General features: G+C 35.6%; 1 protein-coding gene across 2 annotated transcripts; it reads right to left on the bottom strand.

Moving 5' to 3' along the window:
- Positions 1-2859: 2859 nt before the first annotated feature.
- Positions 2860-5818, bottom strand: LOC113705216 (chorismate mutase 2). Of its 2 annotated transcripts, XM_027226999.2 has the most exons (5): positions 5349-5818; positions 4216-4302; positions 3976-4119; positions 3635-3727; positions 2860-3317 (listed from the first exon to the last, which is right to left on the bottom strand). In XM_027226999.2, the coding sequence occupies exons 1-5, from the start codon at positions 5550-5552 to the stop codon at positions 3087-3089; spliced, it is 759 nt and encodes a 252-aa protein (XP_027082800.1). In that variant the 5' UTR covers positions 5553-5818; the 3' UTR covers positions 2860-3086. The 2 variants fall into 2 exon arrangements, with proteins under 2 accessions (XP_027082800.1, XP_027082801.1); XM_027227000.2 differs by lacking the exon at positions 3976-4119 and having other exon boundaries at positions 2936-3317; positions 5349-5704.
- Between the last annotated feature and the right edge of the window lie 4101 nt (positions 5819-9919).

Here is a 9919-nt window from a genome sequence, read left to right as displayed (position 1 = left end):
TGGCTCCAAAAGAAATTTATGTCGGGTATGCATCACCTTTTACGATTAAATATCGTAAAATATTAATGAATGATCTATTGATGAGTGATCTATCCCGACATTAGGGGGAGGAAAAGATCGACCGAAAGGAAATCATCTGAAAATTAGATTTCCTCGATCCTCATATAAAATAATGTGAACTAGAAGTTCAAGAAACTCTTCATTTGAAGAAAGTTATATTTATCGACCCAGAAGAGTCATTAAATCAACTCTTCCTGCAGGAAACACTCTTGTTAAAATTGACGTCCCTGAAGGACATGTACAAGTGCTACAAATAAAGGTCGGCCTACCTATATAAGGTATCAATTGATTTCAAATATCTTCGGAGATTAAATAAATGTCATGACAAAATTTAACCTCCTGAAGAGGTCGCTCGTGAAGAGCCAGCTCCCGAAGAGCCAACTCCTGAAGAGAATGAAATTATAGAAAAGTTAATTGGAGTCTAATGAAATGTAGCACTTGATATTATAGAAGTTGATGAGGATCATGAATCTAGATCGGTTGATGAATGTCGGCATAGAAATGATTGGCCAAAATGAAAAGATGCGATACAATCTGAATTAAATTCACTGGTTAAAAGGAATGTTTTTGGACCTGTAGTTCAAACACCTGAAGGTGTAAAGCCAGTTAGATATAAATGGATTTTTGTGAGAAAAAGGAATGAAAAGAATGAAATAGTGAGATATAAAGCAAGACTTGTAGCCCAAGGCTTTTCACAAAGGCCTGGATTTGATTATGATGAAACTTATTCACCTGTAGTGGATACGATCACATTTAGATATCTTGTGAGTATTGCAGTGTATGAAAAACTTGATATGCGTCTGATGGACGTTGTCACTGCTTATTTGTATGGGAATCTTGACAATAATATTTACATGAGAATCCCTGAAGGATTCAACATGCCTGAAGCATGTAAATCAAGTCCTAGAGATGTATATTCTATTAGAATACAAAAGTCTTTGTATGGGCTCAAGTAATCTGGACGTATCTGGTATAACCGTCTCAATGAATGCTTAACTAAAAAAGGTTATACCAATGACCCAATATGTCCATGTATTTTTATCAAGAAAAATGGGTCAAATTTTGTGATTATTGCGATATACGTTGATGATCTCAATTTGATTGGAACTCCTGAAGAGATCCAAAAGGCTGTCGAATATTTGAGATCAAAGATTTTGGAAAGACAAAATTCTGCCTTGGTTTACAAATTGAGCATTTAGAGAGTGAAATTTTTATTCACCAACCTGCTTATACCCAAAAGGTATTAAAGCGATTTCGTCTGGATAAAGCACATACATTAAATACCCCAATGGTTGTCAGATCATTGAATCCTAATAAGGATTCCTTTAGATACTTGGTCCTGAAGTACCATATCTCAGTGCATTTGGTGCGCTTATTATCTTGCTAATTGTACAAGGCCAGATATATCATTTGCTGTGAATTTATTAGCAAGATTTAATTCCTCGCCTACAAGATGACGTTGGAATGAAGAATGGTGAGATTAATGTGCTACAAATCCTGCTACAAATCTGATCGGATGATAATTTGACCGATTTGTTTACCAAGGCTTTGCCGACTACTACATTTGGGAAACTAGTGAAGAATATTGGTATGCGTCGGCTAAAAGATCTCATTTAATGTTTGCATCAGGGGAAGATTTTATTACACAAGAATAATGTACTCTTTTTCCTTCACTAGGGTTTTTATCCCACTGGGTTTTTCCCTAGTAAGGTTTTAACGAGGCGTATTCTTTGTATCATGGACATCCAAGGGGGAGTGTTATGAAATAATGATAAGATGTGGATGTCCGTTGATATTCTCTAGATGTGGCTGTCCGTTGATATTCTCAAGAAGGATTACAAGATGAAGATGTCCGTTTGCATTCTCAAGATGATAGTCACATGTATTCTCCCTAAATTCATTGGTACATTGGATGAACTCATTTATGGATGTACTTAATGTACTAAATTCATGTATTTGCATTTAATAGGGTTCATGTACCTTTGATCTTGGATCACCTATATATAGGGGTGTATCCTACTTCATTTGTAACCTTGTAACCTTGAGACTTGGAAGTACTTTGATCAGTAAATATAATAATTCTATCTCTCTCTTTTCTTACTCTACTATTCCAATCCCTACTTTTGGGAGTTTTTTGTATTAGTTTTACAACATAAAGAGTATATGCTTAATATTGTTATGCATTTAGGCTGTTAAAAAAAAACAAAAAAAAAACACATTGTATCACACCTACATTTTCTAACCATCATCGTATTTTCTCAACTATATTTTTATCTCATATCTATAACATCTCAACTATATTTTTATCTCATATCTATAACATTACAAAAAGTACTAAAACATTTTCACGTAATTTCCCATCCAAATACAAAAGTACTAATTAGATCATATTTCATAAAATGCTATAGTGTCATTTAAATTGTTTTTATAAATAATCTCCACATTGTTATTGCAAAAATTATTTTGTGCTTTGTATCATTACTTTCTCTAGGACTTTTCTTTTTTATTTAAGTAAACAAACAGAATTTATTTTTTTTCAAGCTCCTTGAATATGGGGTAAAATATTAGCAAACCTTCCAAGTCAAGTCTGTCATGCATATTTCTTGAAACATAGCATTTGTATTTATTTCTTCTCAAAAGTGATTCTTGTAACTTATGCATCTGTCCGGGTTGCATGCAATTTATTCGCCTTACCTCGCACCCCACTCAACCATGAAAAAAAATAATCTGACACAATATCCAAATAAATTTCAAGAATTCAAGCAATCAGTACTCCTTTGTGCTTAGCAAATTGTCATCTGTATTTTATCTGCCAGGCAAACTATGTTGTAATAAGTACCATATAATAGTAACTGGAAAAAAGAAAAAGCAAGGATTTCAGCATGCTAGTCATGAAAAACTAGCTTCAATTTGCATTATACATCAGCGGAAGTAATCACATACTCATGATTTGATCTTAACCCCGTGAATCCTTCTCACATAATAGATCATGTAACTGAAAAGGATCATGGAAGTCTCAAAAGGTTTCAGTCTAGACGACGCAGAAGATATTCCACTTCAACATGTTTGGTCAGAGGCATGACCCATTCTCCATATAGGCAAGGAAGAACAGATGGATCGATCTTGCACTTTCCATTGCCAGCATCGTTGGTGAGGTTCACTTCTTGCCCAAACACCTTTGCTTTCTTCTCCACCCTCTTCTTCACCATCTCCTCGACACTTTCAAATGTCAAAAGCTTCATCAGAGCATCTCTATCCTGCAAGAACCGAAATTTTATCTCATAAATTTCAAAGACTGTGGATTCAATGTCGTTAAGTCAGAAGATTGAATCCAATTGAGTGGTGATAGCGATTTGAGAGGGACCAACTCAAACTTCATAATTGGACACTTGGAATCAGAAATATATTATTCCTCAAACAACCAGATGAATTGCAGCAGAAGAGTTAAAGTGCAAAAGCTCCTACATTTAGGACTGAAAAGAAATGAAAAAATTCTTTGCCATTTTCTGCTCTAAATGTTCAAATGGACCATTTTTTGCTGTAAATGTTCAAATGGACTAGTATGCTGAATTACCTTGGCTTGAATTGCAGGTGAATATTCTTCAGAAGCATCCTTGAATTTTACCTCAGCAACAAATTTTCCATAGTGAATCCTTCTAGAGAGTGCCTAGAATAAAAGACTTAGCATTAAATGGTTTCAGAAGCAGTCTTGCAGCCAAAAGAGTCCTGCAAGAATGAAACCTGGTTCTTTGGCTCCAGTTCTCATGGAATGAAGGGCATAATAAGCATTCATCAATTTAACAAAAACATGGTTAAAAATCATTTTTCACCCTTTACAGAAGCTAATTCCAGCATTTATGATTCTCAAACACTGCTTCTGTATGCTATGTAGGGATAACAGACATCCAGATTTACCTGCAAACACTCAAGATCAGAGGCTGCAACACATGTATGGTTTTCATAATCTCCCTTAGATGCAATAAGTGGAAGCAATTTGTTGATATACATATCCCATATCGTCTTATTTATGTTAATAGAAGCTGCTGCAGGATGTAAAACCTGCAATTTGAATTGGCATGGGCAAACGGAAGCTTTGAAATCTAGTTATTTGAGATGCTTATATATTAATAGCCAGTATTTCATATCCAAATTTACCTGTGGATGGCTGTTGGGTGGAACCAAAGAGTCTGGTAAGTTATCCGGGAAGAAAGCATGTTCTTCTGGGAATTGATATCTACCATACTGCAAAATTATGAGAGGAAAACTGTAGGCATGCCATGAGCAAAAATCAGATTTAACTTCTCTAAGTCCATATGCAAGAAACTTTTTAGCAGATAATTTATTCATCATTCACCAACGATTCTGTCTCAAACTTAATTTCGTTTAGGAACCAAATGGGAATTCCAAAAGAAGTTGGCAAGACAAGATAAAAGAAATATATTTCCTTCGAGCTGCAGAGAAAACCAACACTCTTCTATGAAACATGCTTTCCAAAAGTTCGAATTGCTGATTCAGCCAGGTTGAGCATTGAGATTCAGTAATTCATCAGTTCTAAAGCTAGTTTGCAATGCTGGCAGGATACAAGTGATTCGCTTTGAAACGTTGTCAACTTATGGATCAACATTCAGTTATTTGTATGCATTTATAATCAGTTATTGATCAGTTCTTGTAACAAATGCAAGAAAACTAGGATAATTCAGCAGCCTAAGGCTTAAGCAAAGGTGACTGATTCTTTGCCACAGATCATGCCCAAGAGTTTCTCAGCAAGGAAACATCATCCCTTCTGAAAGAGATTCATCAGGAAATAGACAGAAACTTAATGATAATAATAATAATAAAATTCTTAATAGAGTTCAAAACAATAAATCCTTGAAAACACACTTCCAATTCAAGTTCAAGTCAACAACAATAAGGTAGGTGAGATACCATTGTAAGATAACAGGATCTGTTTCCAAACTCAAACTTAGGACCACACAAAAATAAAATATTACAAAAATGTAGTTTGAATTTTTTAGATTGAGCATTCCTTTTCTGCAAATACAATTCCAAATAGTTTCTATCAATTACCTAATTATTTTAACAAGTAAAGAATATTTCTCTGACGTATCTTTATCAAGATCATTAACACCAATCACCCAACAACAAAAATCCAAATTTCATTCAAGAATCGAAAAGGGTTTGCAGTAAATTACTTCCATGGTTGGTGTAGCATTCAAAAAAATCAAATCTTTACCCAAAAAAAAAAAATGAAAAAAAAAGAAAAAGCCCAAAAAAAGATTATTTTTAACCTTTGCCTGGATGGCTTCTGTTTCTCGAACGATGTTCTCAAGCAAGGATCCAGAGATCCCAGGAAGAACGGAGCATCTGCTATCATATAACTGAGGAATAATGGGATATTTTGCTCTCTCAATCAGGCTGAAAATGATTGTATCTTCTTGCCTAATCAAACTGTTTCTGATTGATTCAAGAGTCAATCCATCGGAATGCGCCATTTGTGCTTGTACTGAAATTTTATCTGCTTCCCTTGTTTATATCTTCAGTGAGAAATCATTCAATGGAAAGAAAAAGAATGCCATTTTCTTTAAAGAAGACTTGACGGAGGAGAGTGGACTGGTTGGGAAATTAAACATGCGTATAGGACATTTTGGAAGACAAACTTTACCATGTTCATTTTGGAAGAATCTTTTAGGGATAATTTCAGAAATCTCCCAAAAGAAGAAGGCCAGATGTAAACGTATGACTAAAATATTTGTCGGGTGGAAGAGGAATTATAAGTAACACCTTTTATTTAAAAAAAAAAACTAAAATATTTGTTGAAAGAAAGGTTTAGATTTCATTCGGGATAAATTTAGACTTAATTTGAAAGCTATCAACATGAAACCAATATAAGCAATGTTTTGAAAGCCGAATCGGACCAGTCGGTTCAACCTGTTGAATCACAAATCGGCTATGTTCCGGTCTAGATCAATTAAAAAATCAAAGAATTAATTGAACCAATCAAAACTGGTCAAGAATCGGTTGAACTGATAAAAATCGGAAGGTTCAACCGATTTTTATTAAGTATTTATTTTTTAAAATAAATATTTTAGTTTTATTCAAAATTCTTAATACTAAAATGAATAAAAAATTATTAAACCTTTGAATCGAAGTCGAACTGATTGAATAGTGAATTGGAAGGTTTTTTGAATCACTCTTCGGTCCAGATTTGATAAGCCTAGAAAGGAAGAAAAAGATGGCCATAGGTGAAAAAGAATTTAATATAGGATCAACAGGGACTTCCAGACTCTCTTCTTTGTTTCCCAGTAATGAAAATTCTACAAAAATGATTTAATAATGTAAAACAATAAAAAGAATGTAAGGAATAAGAATAGGTGAACATGTTTATTTAGATTCACCAAAATATAATGTTCTTATTTTTAAGGGCTAATACCATCCTAATGTTAAAAATTTAAGCCCAGATCAAAATGGTTCATGAAGTTTATAAATATGCATCTTGAATTTTCTAAATTTATGAGCAATCTTCATGGTTTTTATTCTTATATCATGATCAAGAAATTGTTCTTTGATCATAAAAAATACCTTTTTTTTCTGTATATTCAACATCATTTCCATTAGGGGCTGTTTAAATTTCTTAGTGCAGTTTATTTTAGTCTTTTAGATTAATTTTGTTACAGAAGTTGTAATAAAATATCACTATGTTGTCAGCAATCATAAACTAACGTTCCAGTTATCAATATTACATCCAATACTTGTGACCAAATTTGAGATCATATGCATCAAATTATTACATCTAAACTTTCAGCCTTCCTTGCGCAACACGACCGTTTTCTAGAAGATTGGTCGATACACTGCGTTTTGAACGGTATAAGTGGCTTCGTGCAGGAGTGTGAGTGTGGCATCAAAAGAAATGGCAAATATGAGGGACATGACAGGATTCTTCAAGGTCGTGAGGGATTGCATCATGGAGCATGTCGTGTGCTTAGGGATGTACTTTGTTCTTCGCATGGAAAGTGTTCGATTCATCGCAGAATTGGACCAACTGTTCAGGGCAGTTGAGGAAATGAAGGGGACTCGGCTGGATCGGGGATGATGTGGAGCATTCGTGCTTTTCTGGGAGCAGTTGAACTCGGTGCTAACACGTGGACATGCTTCGGTGGAAGAAGTGGACCCCACACACGTATGAAATACGTAGGTGTGAAATATAGGTTGCGGTGTAGTAGTTACGTATTTGCATGTAGGTAGGGATTTAATGCAACAGTGCCACGTGTAATCAATACACAATATCGAAATAAAAATACATTAATCGATTTCAACTTGGAATAGGATGCGTATAAATTCGAAATCCGCTTCCTTGCAATTAATCTAGACACGTGGCAAGGAATTACATGCTAATTCTAGATTAATTGGATTTATGACATCGTAATTACATAGTTGGTTCTGACAAGAGCCCTGACCCTATTATTGATCATACTGAGATTCACGTTCTTCAACGACTAGGGAGTCCTGATTAGAAGCCATGTCCACATTTTGTTGAGGTAGAATCTTCTGCGGAGGTTGTAATTTGTCCGAATTGACACTGATCAAGTGGTGGAAGTGGCTTGAAAAGTGGTGAAATTGAGAGGATCATTTTGGAACTCTCAAGAATGACCTTCTTGTTACATCTAGGCTAAAATCGTGGTATCCCTTATTGCATCCATTACGGTGCAGCAGGTAGCAGCCACATATGAATCTAATTCTCCTGATTCACATCTTCCTCTTGGACAAGTAGTGCCTGATCTTGATTTCGGAAGGCAAACAAGGACTCTTTGAGGAGGTAGAATGTGGCATTCTTCTTGGTTCAGGTGAGGATATCATTGCGATCCAGTGAGCTTAAGTAGTCGTGGTTGGAAGAATTGGGACCAGAATTGCAGAGCATCATTGTGTGAATTATGGATATTTAGAATTGAGAACCAATATAGGTGGACCTTCTTTTATTATGATAATGGGCTTGGTGTGAGGCCCATGTATATTTGAATTGGTCCAATGGATCAAAAAGTTGAAAATGTTTTTGACAATAATGGATTGGGTCTGATGCAAGACCCAAATACATTTTAATTGGCCCAGTGGATTAAGAAATTGATAATATTTTCACCAAGAATGTATTGGGCCTGGTGCGAGGTCCAGACACATTTTAATTGGCCCAATTGTTCAAGAAGTTAAGAACATTTTCATCGTGGATGGATTGAACCTGGTGTGAGACCCAGTTACCATTTGATTGGACCATCTGATCAAGAAATTAGGAATATGTTGGGCCACTTACAATAACCCTAATTCATCGCAAGCACTTTGATTCACTTACCTTCCTCGACAAGCACAGCAGCACACAGCTCTTCTGATTTGTTAGATGAGAATCTGCTCCAATCGAATTGTCGGAGGCATCCATACATCAGATAATTGTCCTGTCGTGAGTTATAATCTATTACGATGGATGGTTTACTTCACACTTGGACATTGTGATTGAAACTCCATTATAGAGAGTATGAATGGAGTCAAAAACCATCGGAACATAATGCCCCTAACTTACCTACAAATTGAAGCATGAAATAGAGAGAATTGGTATTTTCATTGAAGTACTCCAGTGTCCCTGCACTTGATGAAAATGAGATGACCGGAAAGGAAGTGTTTTGTATTTTTTGGTGAAATCTTGGGAATTCTATGAAACGATGTCGATAAGACACGGTGTAGAGTTCTACCTAGATGATGTCACCTAATCCAACTTTATGATGTCACTCTACCTACTGCAAAATATCTGTTGTATTGGGTAGATTGGGTAAACTTTTATATTATTATTTTATCCTACGTGACAATTGTGGTACAATGGACTCCTTTAAGGCCCCATTTTCTCATCTAATCAAGAAATTGGCCATGGACCGCTTTTGTAAAAGTGGCTCCCACATGCATACTGTTTGTAATTAGGTGCTACTAGTGGATCAATGATTGATGCACCTTAAATCATAGCCGTTCATTGTATTAGGTAAAGCAAATATCTACCGTCTATTCTTTGAATGAATGATGATGTGGCTCCCCTATCCACCATCTATGTGTCCGCCCCTGAGCGTCTTATAATATTATTGGCGAGTGTCGTACCCTTTTGCAATGTATCCAATTCTTCTCATTACAGGCATTCAGATTCTCACCAATCAAACCAAGAACACGTGACAGTAATTGCTACGAAGGCGGAATAATTTTGAATTTGAGGAGGGAAAAAATGACCCCAACATATTCCTAATTTCTTAAATAGTAGTCTTTGTAATATTATAAATGCAATTGAAATCGGAGACTTTCAGCCTTTCTTGTGCAACACGCATGTTTTCTAAAAGATTGGTCGATACGCTGCGTTTTAAACGATATAAGTGGCTTTGTGTAGGAGTGCGAGTGTGGCATCAGAAGAAATGACAAACATGAGGGACATGGCTGGATGCGGCATAGTAGCTACGTATTTGTACATAGGTAGGGATTTAATCCAGCAGTACCACGTGTAATCAATACGCAATATCGAAATAAAAATACATCAATCGATTTCATCTTGAAATAGAATGCGTACAAATTCGGAATCTACTTCCTTACAATTAATCCAGACACTTGGCAAGAAATTACACACTAATTCTAGATTAATTGGACTTATGACACTGCAATTATATAGTTGGCTCATGACAAGAACCCTGACCTTATTATTGATCTTACTGGGATCTGCGTCTTTCAATGACTAGGGAGTCCTAATCATGAGTTGTGCCCACATTTTGTTGAGGCGAAGTCTCCTGCGAAGGTTGTAATTTGCTTGAATTGACACCGATCAAGTGGCCTAAGTGGCCTGGAATGT

This window comes from Coffea arabica, chromosome 8c (assembly GCF_036785885.1).
Source record: "Coffea arabica cultivar ET-39 chromosome 8c, Coffea Arabica ET-39 HiFi, whole genome shotgun sequence".
NCBI classification, from domain to species: Eukaryota; Viridiplantae; Streptophyta; class Magnoliopsida; order Gentianales; family Rubiaceae; genus Coffea; species Coffea arabica.
The sequence above is the reverse complement of the archived record's forward strand: the minus strand, read 5'-3'. Positions and strand labels throughout refer to the sequence as shown.

Coding starts and splice junctions, on each gene's coding strand:
- LOC113705216 (XM_027226999.2), bottom strand. CDS start 5,552: ATGGCGCATTCCGATGGATTGACTCTTGAATCAATCAGAAACAGTTTG. Junction 3,728..3,975: donor CTGATCTTGAGTGTTTGCAG/GTAAATCTGGAT, acceptor CTTTTATTCTAG/GCACTCTCTAGAAGGATTCA. Junction 3,318..3,634: donor CACCTGCAATTCAAGCCAAG/GTAATTCAGCAT, acceptor CGGTTCTTGCAG/GATAGAGATGCTCTGATGAA.